The sequence below is a fragment of the Porites lutea genome, chromosome 11, assembly GCF_958299795.1.
Source record: "Porites lutea chromosome 11, jaPorLute2.1, whole genome shotgun sequence".
Classification (NCBI taxonomy): Eukaryota; Metazoa; Cnidaria; class Anthozoa; order Scleractinia; family Poritidae; genus Porites; species Porites lutea.
The window spans coordinates 17,270,907-17,290,258 of NC_133211.1; the positions used below are offsets into that span (position 1 = coordinate 17,270,907).

General features: G+C 38.7%; 3 protein-coding genes across 3 annotated transcripts; 2 read left to right on the forward strand and 1 right to left on the reverse strand.

Annotated features, from left to right (window-relative positions):
* Nucleotides 1–2,369: 2,369 nt before the first annotated feature.
* LOC140952125 (uncharacterized) lies at nt 2,370–4,276 on the forward strand. The gene is made up of 2 exons (XM_073401550.1): nt 2,370–3,113; nt 3,219–4,276. Exons 1-2 carry the CDS (start codon nt 2,783–2,785, stop codon nt 3,896–3,898), a joined length of 1,011 nt encoding a protein of 336 aa, XP_073257651.1. The 5' UTR covers nt 2,370–2,782; the 3' UTR covers nt 3,899–4,276.
* A 939-nt stretch (nt 4,277–5,215) lies between these two features.
* LOC140952574 (uncharacterized) lies at nt 5,216–6,627 on the reverse strand. Its single transcript, XM_073402000.1, has one exon. It carries the CDS (start codon nt 6,566–6,568, stop codon nt 5,465–5,467), a length of 1,104 nt encoding a protein of 367 aa, XP_073258101.1. The 5' UTR covers nt 6,569–6,627; the 3' UTR covers nt 5,216–5,464.
* Nucleotides 6,628–8,703: 2,076 nt separating this feature from the next.
* LOC140951892 (replication factor C subunit 2-like) lies at nt 8,704–16,820 on the forward strand. The gene is made up of 11 exons (XM_073401266.1): nt 8,704–8,893; nt 10,835–10,904; nt 11,121–11,162; nt 11,512–11,618; nt 12,423–12,524; nt 13,110–13,210; nt 13,931–14,025; nt 14,205–14,267; nt 14,902–14,967; nt 15,442–15,636; nt 16,496–16,820. The coding sequence occupies exons 1-11, from the start codon at nt 8,730–8,732 to the stop codon at nt 16,601–16,603; spliced, it is 1,113 nt and encodes a 370-aa protein (XP_073257367.1). The 5' UTR covers nt 8,704–8,729; the 3' UTR covers nt 16,604–16,820.
* The last annotated feature ends 2,532 nt before the right edge of the window (nt 16,821–19,352 follow it).

A 19,352-nucleotide genomic window follows, 5' to 3' on the forward strand; every position in this document is an offset into this window, starting at 1 on the left:
CGGTGTCCGCTGACGGGAGTTTTAAGAATGAACTATAAATAAGCACTTTCAAAGCGTTTTAAGCTAAAATAAATATAAAATAATCAGTCTTTGCAGAAATTAGCTTTGAGGGGATGTAAAGAAGATTACTCATTGAAATCTTTTTAGAGTCAGGTTTGAGTTAAAATACCACCCAATGAAAGATACGTAACTCTCCAGTTAATCTCAAATTCTTTAACTCGAAAATGGAGGACGTTTGACTCTGTCGCAGGAAATTCAAATTATCTTCATTACGTTGATGAAAAATCCTCAGAAACGTACAGCAAATCACTGCCTTTGATATACTTAAGAGTGCTGACATAGAAAGTGGTAGATATTGATGGAAAATGCAGTTTAATCTAAACAGGCAATTAGGAACGCTTGTCTGACTGTGTATGCTTCCTGGGCACGTGTTCATATCGTATCACGACACATAAGACTTCGACCTTCGCCAGTCTGGTGGAATCAGAGTCATTTAGAATCAAGATTAAGGTTTAAGACTTTGCAAGAAATAAGAACTTTGTCCGCGCAACCTCTAAAGTCTTAATTCAGTGTCAGCGTGTACAAGATCGTACGCTATAAAACAATATAGACGGGAAAAATATAGCGAGTTTAAACCCTTTGCAACGACACTGCCAAGAAAACTTGCTAGTGTCAATTCGGCTTTACTCCGGCCCCTAATCTTTAACAACGTCCCTGTAAGCCTTGTGCGGCCTTTATCCAACATATTGCCTCCCTTAACGTTCGACTACGGGGCCTAGTCCGATCCCAACAGAGCATATGTGGTCGAGCTGGAGTTCATATGGCAAAATTTCTAGCCCGCATACCGAGTTCTCGGTAACTGGGATAGCCCGCATTTAATACACGTGAACACATCAAAAAATTTTTACAGAGGAAAGAGTGGCGGCAGCGATATCTGGGGAACTAAGCCAGCCGGCCCAGTTGACTCCCAGTTGATTGGCCCTAATGAACAGGCCAACATCTACAATAGCTACATATGTACTAAAATCACCGCGAATTTTGGGGTAGGAATTAATGAAGTGGACGCGGAACAAAAGAGTTTTATTAGTTCTGCAGAGTGCTCTAGGTTGACATGATACCTTAACTGAAAGAAAAACAGATGCAAACACAAATCTGCCTTAAGAATTCAGACGATAATCTTGGCTGTCGATGAGACCAGCCAATCCAGGATTTTCAGTCGGCTGCCAAAGTTTCAGCCTCTTAATGCGAAGGTGAAGAAATTTCCCAACTGCAAAATCATAGAAATAAATATGTCTTAGCTACAGCCCTTCCACCAAATTTGTACGGTTGGGTATTATATTAGTATAAAGGGTAAACTTGAGCTTTATAAGATTATTTGTTTTTGTTTTGAAAATAATTTTTTGGATTAATTGTTTGTGTTAGGATACTGACCACGTTGAATACGGCCATAAACAACATAAATACTCGCTATAAATATCCGGCCTGGGCTGTCTAAAGATCAAGAATATAGCTTAATAAAAAAGGAAAGCACATTTACATCGACCGCATTTTCCGGAATTCAAACCCCGTCCTTTACAATTACTTGTATAGGTAATAGCATGTTTTGTAGTGATATTTGGCATAAATACCACGAGTGATATTTTGAAATTGTTATACGTAATTTCACGAGCCGTTTGGCGAGTGAAATTTGAGGTAATTTTGAAATATCACGAGTGGTATAGTTATGCCAAATTTCACGTACAAATCAGGCTTTTATTTGTTTATACTACTACCCGCAAACGGTTTGTAATTTTCACATGTAGGTATTTCAAATTAAGCTGAAATACCACTGCTCTAAGCCAATCAAATTGCAGAAATTTCTCATGTAGTAGTATAAGATGTTTATAAATGAACAAACGAGCTTAATTTTATAAATATTCTTTTAGTATGTTGAAGTTCTTAGATTACTTGCTAATGTTAGGTACTTATGTAAATTGAGTACACAAGACCAAGCGAAAAAAAAAATATAAATAGAAAAAGCGGAATTTAGCAAAAAATTTCAATAAAAAAGTACTGGCGAGATGTGAAATATGTAAATATGTAGCACTATATTGCATCTTACCTCTTAATATAATCTTTCAACAAAACAGAGAAGCTTGACTGTAAGCTTGGATAAATTCTAGTGGAAGCAGTTTTTTTGTTGCTGATGTTTTGTGTTGTATTGTTTCTTTCTTTCTTTCTTTCTTTCTTTCTTTCTTTTGTTTTGTTTGTTTCTTATCTGGCAGAAAGGTAGGGTTTTTAAGAAGAGGCTATCAAGTCAGCTAGTAACAGTAGTAATATCTTGTCAGCATTTCCCGGCCTTGCAGTATGAAAAAAATACCAAACCAAGCGGACAAACAAGAGCTCTTAATGACTTAAGGCTTGGGGAAAATTATTATGACAATTTTTGTCACCACGGAATATTGCTAAACGACTATGAAAACATTGTAGGGTCATCTCATTATGTTAGATACAAATCCTTATATTAAAAAGTTAAAGATTTATCCCCCTGTAATATGTCCGGCTTTAAGATGTGCTTACAAACAGAGCGATTAAGAAATTATCAGACTAATGCCAAAGAGAGATTTTAGAACAGTTATTTGGTCATTAAATGCCGGATTTAATGTGTTTTTGAAGGTCTGTGGTTCATTAATCCATGATATAAAGTGGGTTGACTATACGAATGCGGTGCATTTTTTAGTACGTTTCCTGCTCGGTGAGTCATAGAGATCGCTTTGATTGTGACACGGGAAAGACTGACAGGATGCTTAAATCAGTCAGTAGAGATATAGCTATTACTGGAAAGAGTCCATTTCCTGCCCAAAATCGGGGAGAAAACGATGGCGAGAAATTCTTGACCAAAATACCCAAGTTAAAACTGGGAGTCTCCAGTGTCGGGGAAACAAACCGATCTGAAAAGCCCGAGGTAAAGTTACCTGTTCTCGCAAAGAAAGGAACAGTGAACAGTCTTTATGAAGACAGTAATGATTTGCAGTTTATTTTACGTGTCCGATGCCTCGAATTTCCGCTTCAAGTGCACGGATTGAAACCGGAATTGGATGCATCGAGTACGAATTCGCCAGCGTCCACTACCGGTGAGAGCCCAAACGAAGCTAGAAGTGAAGCCTTGGAGTCTGACTTGTATACCTTGCCTAAAGAAAAGAATAACAGCTTGTCACTCTCTTCTTTCACTGTTTTAGAAGGAAGGCGAATGAATTTACGCGGGAAAGAAGATTTCAAAAAACAAGAGAGAAAGAAACAGGAGGAAAACAACGACTTCGACTTGACGTCTCACGAATCTGACTCTGAGAGCTCCCAGTCCTGGAATATGAGTTACTCGAGGGCTTGCCAACAGTTATCACAGTCTCCAAAGACTGATAAATTCCATATAAGAAGTAAATGTCGTGTCACACCTCGTAATTTGACAGAGAGGAAGATAGGCAAGCTTACATCAGGTTCTGATATGATCAAGTCAACATGCCCTCGAAAAGACCATAGGCGTCCATCATTTAAGTTACCAAAGGCTGATAAATACGATATCCACCCTCCAGCCGTCGTAGAAGTCAAAGTTTGTTCAGTATTCAAAGGAGAAGCTCTAAAAACAATGATTATATATCCCGGTTATAGCGATAGCTGGATTCCACGCCGGGATCGTGACGTCATCAAGAACGCCGTATTTAAAGCAATCATGCAAAGACCAACATTGCTTCTAAGGCAGCCATCGCATGAAGCTGCAGGCGTGACAATGGTGTTAAAAGATAACGGAAATTCGGCAACTACTAAGGCAAATATGACGGCATCCCCGCCTGTTGACACTGAATTAACTCGACAAGTAAAGAAATTTGTTGTAAGGCTTCCCCCAATTGGCCAAGCTTCATAAGGGGAAGACCCACTAGGCCACCAAATGACTTGAGCCTGCGTGGCAGACGCTGGTTAGTTTTTTTTATAGTTAGTTTCTATAGGGCGCGCGAAGGGCTGAAACTAGAGATACAAGTTATTAATAATAATTGATTAGACTTATCAAGGTTCTTTTTTTGTGTGTAACCATCCAGACCACACTGCTGAATACGAATCTCAGAGTATCTTTCGGCTCATCTAATCCGAGAAGTACCATGGTATTTTCGTCTTTATTGACTTTATTGAATTGAGACTGAACTGTTCTTATTCTTCAATTTGATTCTCTGATGTAGCGATAAACTTTCAACAGAATAATTAAATTAGAAATTATTAATTTTCAACAGAATAATACTTAACTATTAATTGAGAATAAAACCATTAATTTTCAACGGAATAATTGAACTTGAAATACTTCGCTCGATCGCACTCGACGCTTTGTGATCTAAACGAACGCTTGGATGACTTGCCATCCAGTGAGCCGTTATTAAGTGATATATGACCAGATTCTTCAAAGGTTCTATTTCACGTACAATACCCGTATAATACAGGACATACCGTTCTCATTTGATTTAGCGCTCTCCTTCTAATAAGCTCCACCTCTCTAATTAGCAACTAATCACTACAGGTAACTGTAACACTTCATGTGGAGTAACTCCGGTATCGTTTATTCACCATATTTAATACATACTACGCCTCAAACTTCATATCCTTTTAGCTCTTTATATGGAGAATTGATGTCATCTTCTGGTCGTTTGAAAAGGAATGCATAGCGTCCTGTTTCGCTAAACTAAATAAACCAGCCCTCTCAATTAAGACCCCTTCCCCCCCTCAAACGTGCTTGAAATAAATAGGCCCCCGAGGGGGCTTAATATTACCCTGGGTGCCAGAAGGTTTTGTTTGCGGCGAAAATTGAGCGGCGAAGCCGCTATCGTGACGAGCGGGAAAAGACCGCTCGTCACGATCGCGACTTCCCTGCTCAATTTTCGCCGCAAACAACAGGAAAAAAACCCTCTGGCACCCAGGGTGGCTTAATCAATAGAGGATTTACGGTAATCTCTCTATTAAAGAAGTGACGGTTAAGGTACTGTCAAATACTGAAAAGTGTATGATGGTAGATAAAAGAACTGTCAGCTTTCCCGGATGTCACTAAAACGGGGAACGGGGAGCGGGGAACGAGCACGGCGAACGGGGAAATGAAAAATGCGAACAAAACCGTGAATTGCTGGAACCATGGAGGTTATTTACAGATAGGGCTAGAGTTCAACTTAGATTTTGTTTCGGCCATTTTTCGTAGTTTCTCGTTCCCCGTGCTCGCTCCCCATTTTAGTAAATCCCAGCCGTCAACCAGGCTCAGTCACTTCTTTGATATACTCCGCTGTGTTCACAAAGGCAGTAAACCCGCCCGATTTGTGTTTCCTGTGCATTGATTATAGAATTTGGTTACATTTATTTGATAATTTCTTGAGGCGTGAAGAGCACAACATTTGACGAAATCGACTTTGTTTGAAGATAATAACAAAGTTCGTCTAGCAACTCAACGCAAGTTCCTTTAGCATATCGGCGGCAGCCTAATCACAAACTTCTTTATATGTGGTGAAACCTCTGCATCAACAGACGGAGTTTGAACGTTTGTTTTCTTTACAGTCTGGATTGCTGCCGCTATAGTAGCCTCGTGTTCTTTTAATAAAGTCATTTTAACCCCAGCCACGGGAGATGGTTGCCGTAGAAACACAACCGGTTGTTGTATGACAGCTTTAAACACGGAATTTCTGATGAATGAACTGTCCCTAAGAGGAATCCAGCTGTCTTTGTAACTTGATTTGAATAAGGACTGTTTATGGCTCTCTTTAAACACAGCACAGGTTTTGCTATTGATAATGTTTCTTGGTGTGATATCGTATTTATCTGCCCTCGGCAGGTGAAATAGCGGTCGCGCATTTCCCTTGCTTGGCTTAACGTGTTCAGTTACAGCCGGAATAGAGGAACTAAATGTTTCTGAATCTGTCGGTGTCGATCTCTTTAAAACACTTTCAATGTCAGAGTCTTCAGACGTTGAACCAGCCTGACATGGCGGTTTCTTTTCCTTTTCCGTCGATTTACATTTGAATTGTTTACTGCGCTTTGCTTGAAAGCCCTCTTTTTGGCGAATTTTTAATCGTTGACCCTCTAGGATTGAACAAACAAGCGGCAAAAAATTGTCCTTTTCTTTTTCAACATCTTTATCAATCGGAACACTTTCTTCTCTGCTCTGATCCCAAATTGGACCGTTTTCTTGCTTGATATCTCTGCTATCATCGGACACACATACATGTGAGTCACGAGTGGCGGAGGATTCGGTCTGACTTGACTTATGTGGCATTTCTGGCAATAAATTCTGATAAGTTAGGTTGAAGCATCGTATCCCGCGCAAAAGAACTTGCAAGTTTTTGTTTTCTTCGTTGTTGGTTTTCCTTGATCTTGTGAGAACAGGCAATTTAATAGATGAGTTTTCATGAAGTTGAGCTTTTGTTTTTCTCGGTGTTTTATTCGCAGGAAGCACTTTTCTTGCAGTTTCCTGCGAGAAATATCCGTCTCCTTGTAGCCTTCCCTGAGTGAGCGGACTCGTGACCGTCAAAGACATATCAAGGACTCCATTATGAATATTTCGAGGCATTTCACATTACTCCTCTGTGAGATTTCACTGCTGTTTCGGAATGCTGTCTTCGAATCCCCTGCAAATGCAGCTGTAAATGCTCGGCTTACCGGGCAACGCTTCAATGACCATAGTTATTAAACTCGGTTCCAATGTTAAACACGGGTTCATTAAGGTCATTTTCATTTCATTGAATTGGTTTGAGAATAAGCCCTTAAGCCGTAAATGATCTGTGAATACAGTCATTCTCATACCCTAGCTCATTAGTGTTTGAAAAGAAAAGTATGTAATCTTTATGTTCTCGAAAAGCTTATTATAGTAGTTTGGAATAAATTAACAAGTGTGGGAGTATTGTTCATAAGCCCCAAATAAGAATGGGGTTTACCTTGGTGTAAAAACCTGTGAAGTTTTCCTTTGTTTTCTAGCTATTATTTTCCTTGGCTCTATGGTGTTGACTTCTCAGTGGCTTCTTTGTATTCATTGTTTTACGTCACTCGTGAGTTTCACAGGTTTTTACACCGAGGATGGCACAGCAGTTTAGTCTTACACGAAAATTAACACTTGTGTAAAAAAGAATAAATGCTAAGGATCAAAAACTAAACTAAGATATTTTGTGGTGCAATTTACTTTTTGTTTACACAATTGCAGATTAGATTTTGATTATTAAGTGTGTCAGATTTGCTTCGATGATCAAGAGTATTCAAATTTTGATTATTTAAATACGATGAAACCGCTAAGTATGCATTTTCTTGACGACAGAAAGGAAAGCCTGTGTTCTTAAAGCAGAGTTCATGTGTCGTTCACATTGACTCATGTTTGACTCTAGAATAATATAGAGAAGCGTACAGTCGAGGTCGGCTAACCTTTCCTCTAGTGTATTTTTTCGCACATGGTTTCTTCAGGATGTCAAGGGACCTTATTCTTTGCTTTTCACTGACCCATACTGGTGTGTGTGCCTGCGAGTCCGCTTGTCGAGGCTACTCGTATCGATTGTGTATATGTCTACCCAAGTCCGTAACAATTATTCCTCGAGCCCGAATGGGCTCTTCGGCCTCATGGGCTATTGAGTCAAAGGCCATGAGGGCGAGAGGAATAATTGTTTTAGTAAAATCCAGCTGGTTGGTAAAAAAATATCGAGACCAAACAACTTTAGCTAGTTAAAGCTAGATTTTAATCCTTTTTTGCCGCCAAAAAGCCGGCGCTTTTCGCTATTAGTGGGCTATAACATATAGCCTAGTAGTAGCTCAACCAATCAGAACGCAGCGTTAATTGATAATAGACCACTAGCTGGATTTTACTATAAGCATATACTGACTCATCACAGGGTTTCTAACTTCCATTTTCTCAGCTTAAGCTATCGTTTCCCTTTCGTTTCTTTCTTTCTTTCTTTCAACCTCATTCCCAGGGATTTTTCCTTAGTAGTAATTGTACACAGTTGTGCTTCTGTTTGCCAGCTACAATGCTCAATCTTAATGCTCCATTTTGGGCATTAAAATGCTCTGTCACTCGTGAAAAGTTCGTTAAAATGTTCGGATAGTGAATAATTACCAGCCGTACTAGGGTGAAATTTTATTCTTTTTTATTTTTTAACTTCGAGGTTAAGTCAAATTTTACCAAAAAAATGTTCAAGTTTTTAATTTCTCTAAGGCCCAGTTCAGACGTCGTGCTTCTGCCGTGTCGAACTTATTGTAATTTGGTTCGACTGTACCACGGCAGGAAAACAACTTTGATTCAGACGTCCTGCCAGAGTCGAACCAAATTCAGGATTTACTGATGCCTCGTTACAATTCTTCTCCCAACTCCCCGTGGGAACGCAGTCTCGCCAAAATACATTAATATAATTTATGAATTTTGTTTAGCGCGGCAGAAGCACGACGTTTGAATCGCTGCTGTGCCAGAGCCGTGTAGCACGGCAGCGCTTGTCGAACTTAATTGCTTGCCGAACTTAATATAAAAGTTTGATTCAGACGCCGTGCTTCTGCCGTGCTTTTGTCGAACTTAATTCCTGAATTTAGTTCGGCACGGCAGAAGCACGACGTCTGAACTGGGCCTAAGAAAAAAAACAACTTTCCATCCAAAAATGATCAAATTGTCTCGAGGAAAAAAAATCCTATGTACGCGGGAAATTGGGCCCCAGTTCATGATTTGGCGCCAAATTTAGTCCACGTGACAAAAAATCAAAATGGCGGACGAAATGGAAGTAGAGACAACCACAACAAGCTCTGAAAAATCAAAAGACTCAGCGATGGAGATAGATATTCTACAGAAGGAAAAAGTAAAAGCTAAAGGATCATCTGGTGCAAGCACTAGCTCCGGAAAACAATCGAAAGGTTTTGAACTCCCATGGTAAGCGAACGTGCATGTCTGTTCAATGTATGAGTATGATCATATTATTATTCTTTGAATGAACCCTCGCTTGTTTTTTCGTTATTCGGAGATTTTATTCTTCATACTTTTTTCGCGCGAAATGTTTTTAAAGATTTAGCCGACAAATTTACCCAGTCGCCTGTACTTTTTGGAAAACTGTTTAATCCCTCCATTTGTGAGGCTTTGTAGTCTTTGTAAAGAAAAAACTAGTAAGCTTACGTATGCTTCGAATTTAACTTGTAATTTGCTATGTTTTGATTCTGATCCGCGACGTAAAAAGGAAAGAATATTTCACATAAATTGTGTGGTTGACCAGATTTTAAAATTCTTTAATGTTGAGTGTAGTTACTTCTGGGAGTGAAAGGGTTAAAGGATTTAAAGCATGTGTTGGCAAAGAAGAGCCTCCTGTGAAGGCTAAGGCCCGGTTCAGACGTCGAACTTGACATGTGCCAAACCTAATTCCTATTTAGAGGCCCTGCCAGGGTAAATTCTGACAAGCGACATGGCCCAAAAAGTAGCAATAGCGTGTAAAATGAAATTGCAACAAGAGACAACCTCCCTCGGCCAAATTGCGACAGTGACGGCAAAGCCAAGAATAAGCGACAAGCATTTATAAACTCCGACACTAGACGTTTTAAAATTCAGACGGGCGACATGGGACCCCTCTGGCAGGGTCTCTATTTAGGTCGACCCAAACTATTAAATATTTTGACTGTTAATTCAGACGGTCGAACTAAACACGTGCCGAACCTAATTCATTGCGAAAAGAAATATCATCCTTACTTCTTAAAATAGGGAAATCAACTGAAAAAAGTAAAATTCATCAAGCCTGGAAATTCTTGTTTTGATTTTAGTGTGATTTGTGGTCTGTTATGGCAAGGAGACAGCTGAGGAGATCGTGATCGTGATATTTGGACAAAATAAATTAATGCCATAAATTTTAAAATACATTACGATTTATTTTTGGATATAAAGAAAAGCAACTTTTTAGAAGACTTTTAAGCTGCCCAGTTTCAGTCTAAAAAACTACAATGTGAATGCTGGTAACCATCGTTACGCTTCCGTGAGTTCATGATTGCAAAGGCACCAAAACCCTCTAAATAGCCAAGCAGAAGTGCGGTTATATTGAAAAATATGTTAACATAATTTATGCATTAGGTTCGGCACATGTGAAGTTCTACGTATGAATCAAAGTCGATCTTTTGCCGGTTTATTCGACAAGCTCAGTAAAATAGAATGGCAGATTCGACCCAAATACAAAAGTGCCGTTCCTAATAGATTCATACGTCGAACTTTACCTTTGCGAACAGTGCCGAACCTAATAATTAATTAGGTTTGGCACATGTAAAGTTCAACGTTTGAACCAGGCCTAAGAGAGTTTTTTATATATTAGTATACACAGTTTGACTGATCACTTTAGCAGACAGCATCTTATTTTGCAGACCACTAAATTCAAAAGATTGTTTTGGACACTATTCGTGAAAGCAAAACGTTGTTAAAACAGTTTGTTTCATGTAGTTTTTTTAATGACTCAAAGCCATGATTTTGGAGGATTTGATGCACATTGATCATCAATGGCTGTTCTGCCTGCATGTAGAGTGAAATCTTTGATACCCTCTCAGTCTTTACTTAAACCCCAAGATATAATAAACAGAAAGTAGGATAGAAGAATTCTCCTTTTTTCTGACCAATTTCCTTTTCTTGGTTGATGTTGTGAGTTACAGAAACTCTTTCTTCTGCTTGAATTTGTGGCTCATGCACTTCACGTTTGGGCCATACGTGTAGAACTGTAATTTTCAGGGGAAAAAGCTTAATCCCAACTCACAGTTAGTACAGATCCTTAACTCTGCCAACTTTTGAGCTATGGGCACGTCATAAGAGCATACACCATGATGATTGCTATACTCTGTTCTCTGTCAGGGTTGAGAAATACAGACCAACTAAACTTCATGAAATTGTAGGAAATGAGGAGACTGTCAGCCGTTTAGAGGTAGTGGTCGCGCAGTAAATGTCATGTTGTTGTGGTGGTTAGTTTGTTTAATGCTCATTTTGCTCATAATATTAGCTGCTTCAATTTTTTATCCCTCTGTTGTTACATTTCTCTTGTGGTTCATGCATGCACAGCTGTACCACATCACATGATATGCAACATTCCACAGTCTTTTTACTTAAAAATTGAAATGATTGCAAACTCTTCTTGTTTTAGGTTTTTGCTGAGCAAGGAAATGTTCCAAACATTATTATTGCTGTAAGTAAAACATTCTGTCAGAAAGAAGGAATTTTGCACTTAGATGTATCACACAATATATAATGAATGTAGCACAATAATGCCTTTGTCTATTATTCAACTCACCTACTGTAAGGGAGAAAACAGGATGAAGACTTAGAAGTACATGTATAAGGATGTTTGGTTTTGGCTATAAAAAAGTCACACAATATCTGTTTCAAGAAGTGGAAGAGCTGATGAAAAAGTGATTGAGAGTTGAGCACTGACAATTGTCGTAGTCTTTGAAACACTGGAGCTGGATTTTATGTTTCTAAAACGTATTTTAAAAAAGCTTCTTTATATCAAGGAAGTTGATAAATTTGATTTTCAGGGTCCTCCTGGTACAGGAAAAACAACAAGTATCCTATGTCTGGCCAGAGCTCTACTTGGTACATCTTTTAAAGATGCTGTTCTTGAATTGAATGCATCTAATGACAGGTATGTGTACCAGATGAAAGGGCCTTGTACATTGTAGGAAGGTCTCAGATGAAAAAAAAAATTCTTTTAAGGGGAGCTTCAATATAAAAAGTGTTTCGTTAGAGATGCCTCCACCTCAGGGTCACTTTCTCTGCTCCAGTTTCTAGCCATCACCTTCGTGAGGGAGTACATGTACAGTGACATCTCCTGGAACAACCCAAAACGAGGTGTGATGACTCCTAATAAGGGTCCTTCTTGTTTTGCTATAGCCTGGGACTCTGCAGTGGTGGAAAAAGGCAAAAAAAAATTACTGAGGGAAGTGCGCCAAGCGGTAGTCTGGCAAGGGCAAAGGGCGACAGCCAAGCTTTCCCCTCTTCAGTCAACTGTGTGGCTCACTTTGCTCACCAGTTTTTATTTTTTTGCTGTTTCACTCTGTTTTTTGCCTCTTTCCCCCACTACGATGACTGGTCTCAGGCTATTTCTGCTACAAGTACAAGGTTTTGCAATACTGTGGTACCCGTAAGTCTCCTTGTTTACTGGTCAACAACACTGAAGGAAGGCAAGTTCTGGGGTGGGGAACATGGCTTCTGTGTAGCATTCTGACAAAAATGGATACTCAAATTACAAAATCAGAATTCCACCATCAAAGGTTAAGATTTTTCCCTTTTTTTTAGGTGAGGGAGCTTGATTCTAACCTAAACTATTCTTTGGTTGGATTTAGGATTAACACAAATTTGTCATTAACAGTAAATCATCGATCTTGAAATCATCCTTAATCCATAAGGAATTGTAATTTTCACAAATTTTCTTCTGACATTATTGCAGAGGAATTGATGTGGTACGTAACAAGATCAAGATGTTTGCTCAACAGAAAGTAACTTTACCAAAAGGCAGACACAAAATAATAATTTTGGATGAGGCAGACAGGTTTGTTTCGATAAGGTCATTTAACGGTTGTCTTTATTCTTAATGCAAGTTTTAGTATTAAATACTCAAATTTGAAATTCATGTGAATTTTCGGATGTAAAATTTAGAAAGAGGTACTTTGATATGAATGGTAACACCATAGGATTTCATCCAGACTTTTTAATGTGAGAACTAGCCAATATGGAAATTATTGAGGTAATATATCAAGTATGAGACACAGTGTTTCATCACCAGATGAAACACTGAGAAGAGAGTTGAAAATATTACTGCAGCGGAGTATTGTTGATGAACTTTGAGGTGTTTCCTCTGGTGAGGAATGCTTGATATTACTTCTCAAATAAAATTATTTTAGAAGGAGAAGTTAAGGATGCAAAAAATGAGCAGTTTTTCCTTTGATTTCCAAACACTCATTAAACTTTATTTCCGTTGTATTTTCTTTATGAATCGTTAATGAGTCTGAGAATATTCAGTGAAACAATAGTATTAACAGCCAGTTGTTCTTGTCTATGTGTAGAGAATGAAGTGGTAAGTGCATATTTTGAATTTAGTTCAATAATTAAGAGCTACTCTGTTTTTTTGTGCTAGCATGACAGATGGAGCACAGCAGGCACTTAGAAGAACAATGGAAATCTATTCCAAAACCACACGGTTTGCATTAGCTTGCAATACTTCAGATAAAATTATTGGTGAGTACTTTGGCTGTTTTCCCCTCCACCTCCATTCCTACCCCCAAATAACTGAGTAGTGGCCAAGTCAGTACGTTGTTAATACTTCACAGGAGGTTCAAAGTTTTACTATCTGAAGGAACAATCAAATTCCAAAATAGAATTAACCCTTTAATTCCTAAGAATGGCAACCTTAATTTTTTCCCAACAATATCCATACATCATCAAGATAAACAGGTATGAGAATTAATAAAATGATCACCGAAAGGGAAATTCTTCGATCATTTATCCAATTTTCTGAACTAATTCTCAGAGATCTGTCTGGAGAATTTTTATGTGGATATTAAATTTTACGGTGGATAAAGGGTTAATACTGTGCCTAATGCCAAATAAGGGTAATCAGTATAAATTATGTGCTTAGTTGTGCATTTTTGCAATTTATATTCTCGTTTGTGCAAAAACAATGAAAGTGATAAATAAATAAATAACCTTATTGCAATTTATGCTGTATGCCTCACATATCTTTGAGTTAAAAACCAGGAATAAGCATATTCCATATTATTTTGTTATAATATTTACCAAAGTCAGTGAAGCATTACTGATTTCTTTTCCTTCAGTTTTCATTTCCACAGAAACTCATCATGGATTGTTTTACTTTTTCAAAGGCTGCTTTGAGCTTTTACAAGTGATACCAGTATAATGAAAAGATATTTGACATTTTTTTTTTAATATTTTAATCAGAGGCAATCCAATCAAGATGTGCTGTTTTGAGGTACTCAAGATTAACAGATGCTCAGGTGTTACACAGGTTGTTAGAAGTTTGTGAAAAAGAAGAGGTGAGAACTGTTTTTGTATAACGTCAGTGCCATTTCTTTGGTATTTTTCATCTTGAATTGCAAACTAAATATAGTTTTTTTTTCTTCCTGGGACAAAAAACGTACACAGCTTGGTCAAGGTGGGTGTGTAATTTTGTAATCTATTTTGACAACAAAGTGATTGATTTTTCCGCTGCTAGGTTGCCAAAACAGATGATGGTATGGAGGCGATCGTGTTCACAGCTCAAGGGGATATGAGACAGGTGAGACAGATGAACAAACAGGAAAGTAAACAGAGAATAACCTGGAAAAAAAGGGGCACAAGTGACGCGTTTGTCTTGAAATCCAATTTCCTTGAAATGAGCTCTAACTTACACAAAGTGCACAAATTAAGCTTGAAAGAAACTTGGTTCCTTAGTTGTTTTCAAAGGAAGTAACTTGAACACAAGGACCAGGGTCTGCTGAACATGATGAGAGATCAGCGAGCTAGAACAATAGATTGACAAATTGACATTTTGACAGGTCTAAGAAATAGCAACAGAAAACCAGTCAGGGTTTTTCCCATCTCAGTTACAGATTTAAAGCAATAGTAATTTCCTTATTCTTGACGAACAGACCTTTCCCCTCGAAGATACTTAAAGTAGAGCACTAAGTTTCAACAGCGTCTGTGGCAAATTTGAGTTAATTTGGAGGATGGTGGATTTGGAGGCAAGAAAAACGTCACACCTACATGACTACATTTTTTCATGTTTGTATTATATAGAAAGAGAGTACTTCTGTTCTTTATTATCTCGCCTTTAAAGTCTTGCTTCTGGTCATTCTCCAGTGGAGCAATTATCAGTTCAAATTTAAGTTTTCCGATAAAGTAATGTATTACTTTCTAATTTGTTCCCTCAGGCCATAAATAACCTTCAGTCAACATTCTACGGATTTGGATTTGTCAATAGTGAAAACGTCTTTAAGGTAAGACTGAAATGTTCTGAATATTACATGTTGGTCGGGTCCTTCAAATTGTTAGGGTTATGCTGCATGAAGGTTTCCCTTTGAGAGCCACGAGTGGCAACGGCATCACGCGCCAGTAGCAAGCGGTGCGCGAGAGCAGCTCCAATACTTTGCAGATCGCTCGCGCGCAGCGGAAGTTCCAGTTGAACTGCTGTCTGGCTCGTGCATGACCTTTCTTTGAGGAGGGCGTTGCGTGACGACCCAATGACGACTGCGTAGGAGACAAGTAGGCCATTTTCGAGTTGCCCCAGGCCTCAGTTTCAAAGCAAGGCTCAGTGCAAAACCATTGAATCGATATGAAAATGATTTTTTATTCGCACGCAAATTTCACAAGAAAGGTTTTGCTCTTGGCCTCTTTTAAAAAGTGAGGGTTTTTGGAACTCGAAAATGGCCTGTTGCTTTCAGGGTAGCCACGGTCCTGTTTTGTTTTTGTAGGTTTGTGACGAGCCCCACCCTCTTCTCATTCGGGAAATGATTAAATCATGCACCATCGGTGATGTAGACGAAGCTTATAAGGTTCTTGCACATCTCTGGTACATGGGTTACGCTGCTGAGGACATCATAACGAATATCTTCCGCGTTTGCAAAAATTACGATATGTCAGAGTACCTCAAGCTAGAATTCATCAAGGTAAGTTTTTTTTTCAAGAGAAGGCGACCCTCCGTAGTTTTAAAGTTAACTCAAGAACATAGCCAAAATGGCCACGAAAACTTGAACGAGTTTTAAACTTTTTATATATGTATTTATACGGCTTAGCAAAAATTGCGCAAAATTTGCTAATGAAAACTATGATTCTTCAAAATTGAAGCCATTTTATCAGATCCCAGTGCTCTGGGCTCACAACGTTTTTTTCAAAGTCACTTTTTGGCGACCTTAAATAAAATGGTTTCTAGACAAAATATTGGTCGCCAGAAAAGAAAAACAAAACAAAAAATAGCAACAACAAACCACTTTGTGCAATATTTACGTGGATAGTTCAACAGAAAATATCAAATTGGCTGCCCAAACATTGCAATCCAATTTGGAGGCACACGCAACATCTCAAGGCTTAAAATACTTGGACAGCCAGTGTAGGATAATATCTAATATCACTATCTATGATAATATCTCGTTCTTATGTTTCTTAATCTCACTGTAACTTTAGAATGACCATAAACTCGAACTAATAGAAAGTTCCTTGGGATATAACAGTCCTCCCACCCTGAATAAGGTCCGGACGCAGGGAGCACACACTCATCAAAAGAGTATTTTCGTGCATTGACTAGACTGTTTGCAGTGTACCTATAGTTCTCATCCCAACCAGCGCGGGTTACATGTGGAGTTGGAGTAACTTTGAAAATTCTTCTCTCAGTCTACGCATTGACTATTTGCGTAAACCTTTTTCGGCGCGCAGATTAAACTAATTAATTATACGGTAAGACAACAGAAACCAAACAACGAAAGAACGAGCGCAACAATCAGAAAGTAACTTTTTGATGTCGTCTTGCAGGAAATTGGATACACACACATGAGAATAGTGGAAGGAGTTAATAGCTTGCTGCAGTTGTCAGGGTTAGTAGCCCGGATGTGTAGTAAGGTGACGTCACAAGGCAGCTAAAAAGCAGGACGCGCTTAGAAGGGAAAGAGAAAAATGAGGTCTGACTGAAGGACACGGCGATATGCGGGTGGTACCAAGTACGGCCCAATCAGTTTTGTTTGAGTTGATATGTAGTGTTGTCAAATGCACTGTTATCTGGATGATATGTTTAATGTCTATAAATGTAGCTTTTCTGAACTAATAACTCTCTTTTTCATTCCAAATAAAGGCTACCAGACCGGCAAAAAATTTGTTTGTTTGTTGTCGGCTGCAGCTTCAAAATTTCGTCCTGGCATGAAGCACGACCGGCTGAACTCAGCACTAAACTCGCTCTTGACATGACGTTAAGCCTCGCGCAAACGGACACAACATTGTTGGATGTTACATGTTGCGTCCGTTTGCACACCCTGTTGCATGTTGTTGCATGTTGTTGGCAGTTGTTGTGCAAAGTTTGAAACCCGTCAAACTTTTGAGCCAACAACTCCCAACATTTCTTTTGTTCCGTGATCGCCGAAGAGTAGCGCAACAAGTTTGGATCCGTTTTCACAGCTCTTCCAACATTGTTGGGACCACGCACGCGCATTATACTTAGTTTACAAAGTATTATGGGATGTATCGTCCCCACCATGCACTGCAGGTCCCATCATTGTTTGGAGTTGTTGCATCTGTTTGCATACCACTGCTAACACAGACGCAACAACTTCCAACATTTTTGGCCCAACAATGTTGGGAGTTGCTACGTTTGTTTGCACGTAGCTTTCAACCGCACGCTAAGTTAATAATAATAATATTTAATACTTATATTGCGCTTTTTCTATAAAAATACTCAAAAGCGCATTACAATATTAATAATAACCAGTAAAAAAACCAGTAAAATTACCCGGTAAAATTACAACGTTCGCTCTTCCTTGTTTTTTTTTTGCCAAGTGTTAAGACCTGCCCTTGAGCATTCTCCTCCTTTTCTCTCAGTATAGATATTTATGCAAGAATATGTAATTACTGGCAATCTACTTTGTATGTTTGCATTGTATACCTCCTGAAGTCTTAAAAGAAGGCGACGCCTTATGTGATGGCTTGTTGTTTGTTCTTGCTTCTTGAGGTTTTTTTTTCCTGGTACTCCGCTTTCCCCCTCTCCTTAAAAACCAAAACTTTAAATTTCAATCGATTGTTTCGAGGGTAAAGTTGCTGCTACGTATTCACCGTTTTTTTTTTCCGGTGTTTTCAACGCCGTCGGAGAGAACGGAAAATTTAATTAGCTATATTAAAACAGTAACAACAGCAACATCCAAAATAATCTTATTACGCTATAAAAAATAACAAAATCAATTAAAATTCTTCTAAACTACAACTTTGGAGAGAATAGAAAATTTACATCCAAATTCTCGACGTTTACTGTCTGAAAACTGGCTATCCTGAACACGGAATCACCTGGGCCTCAGGGGCACGGCCAAGATCACAGTGTGACCTTGACCTTGAGAACTGGGGCCAAGGCGAAAACGAGGCTGCAAGTCTCAATCAAGTCTCACTGTCAGTCTTCATTCTGGGTACTCCCTTCCTAAGCTTACGCCTGTCGGAGTAGATGAAAATCAGGGATGCCCCAGTCTTCCGGCAATTTTGCGGCTCACACACGGCGTGGTTAACTCAGTGTATTCACGTTAGATCTTGCGGGGCTCTTGATCGAGTACTTGGATAGAGTAATCGAGTAGTACTTTTTTTAAGCAAAAACTGAATCTGATACAAATGAATCAAAGAAGAAGTAAATTAGATAATGAATAAATCCGTTTAGTCCAATTTATTCCAAATGTCAGGCAAAATGTGCGTCAAAAAAAAAAGTTGTTGGTCAAATCATAAATACATGTTCTGGTCTGCGGCGTTTTGTTGCTCTCAAAAACCACAACAACAAAAACAACAAACAGAAACATGGCAAGTTCACATTGTCACAGATAGTTACCTCAGTAATCGGTGTACAGTATTTTCTTCGAAATGACGCTCGAACAGTGTCTTCAGCTTTCTTTCTTTGCATTCATTTACAACACTAAAAAACAGTTCAACTTAATCAGTGGCCCAAACAAAATGAATCTTGCCAATCGCCGCAATTTTTGCCAAGCATAAAAATTGTGGTTGTTACCATGGTTACTATAAACCAAATTATCAGAACATGCAGACTGAGTAGTAAATACTTTTAAGAGGAACCTGGGAACGAAAATGTGTGTACCGCTTGATATACTTTTTCGATGAATTTGTATGAACGGCGAAAACCGACGCGAAAACGCTTGTTTGGACTTAAAGAAAAACGACGCTTAAACGCCAGTGTGGCGGAGACAGAGCTTTAGATGCATTTTGTTAACACGAAACACGTAGTGTGGACGTGGTTTAATTCTTTCTATGTCTGTTGGTGCGTTTGTTTTCTCTAGACGTTTGGCGTTTGGCGTTTGACTTGTGCTTCATTCGCACCAAAGCTTAAAAATGCTTTAAAGGTGTTTAGTTAAACACGGTTTAGAATTGTTTTGCTTCATAAAAGCTGCCTAATGGTTTTATGTCAACGACAAATTCTGCGCAATTGAAAGCAAATGAACTCTGTTTAAACCAGCCCTCTGGTTTCCTTTCACTGATTTTCATTTGTGAAACCTGGTGTAATTTAACATGTTTTGTTGGTTAAAATATAGCTTATTTTTTTGCCTTGATTTTCAGCCTGTTCGTGCCAATTTTTGCCGCGATTCTACCATGTTGAAATTAATTTGACTCTGAGTTGGGGATTTTCCTTTGTTGC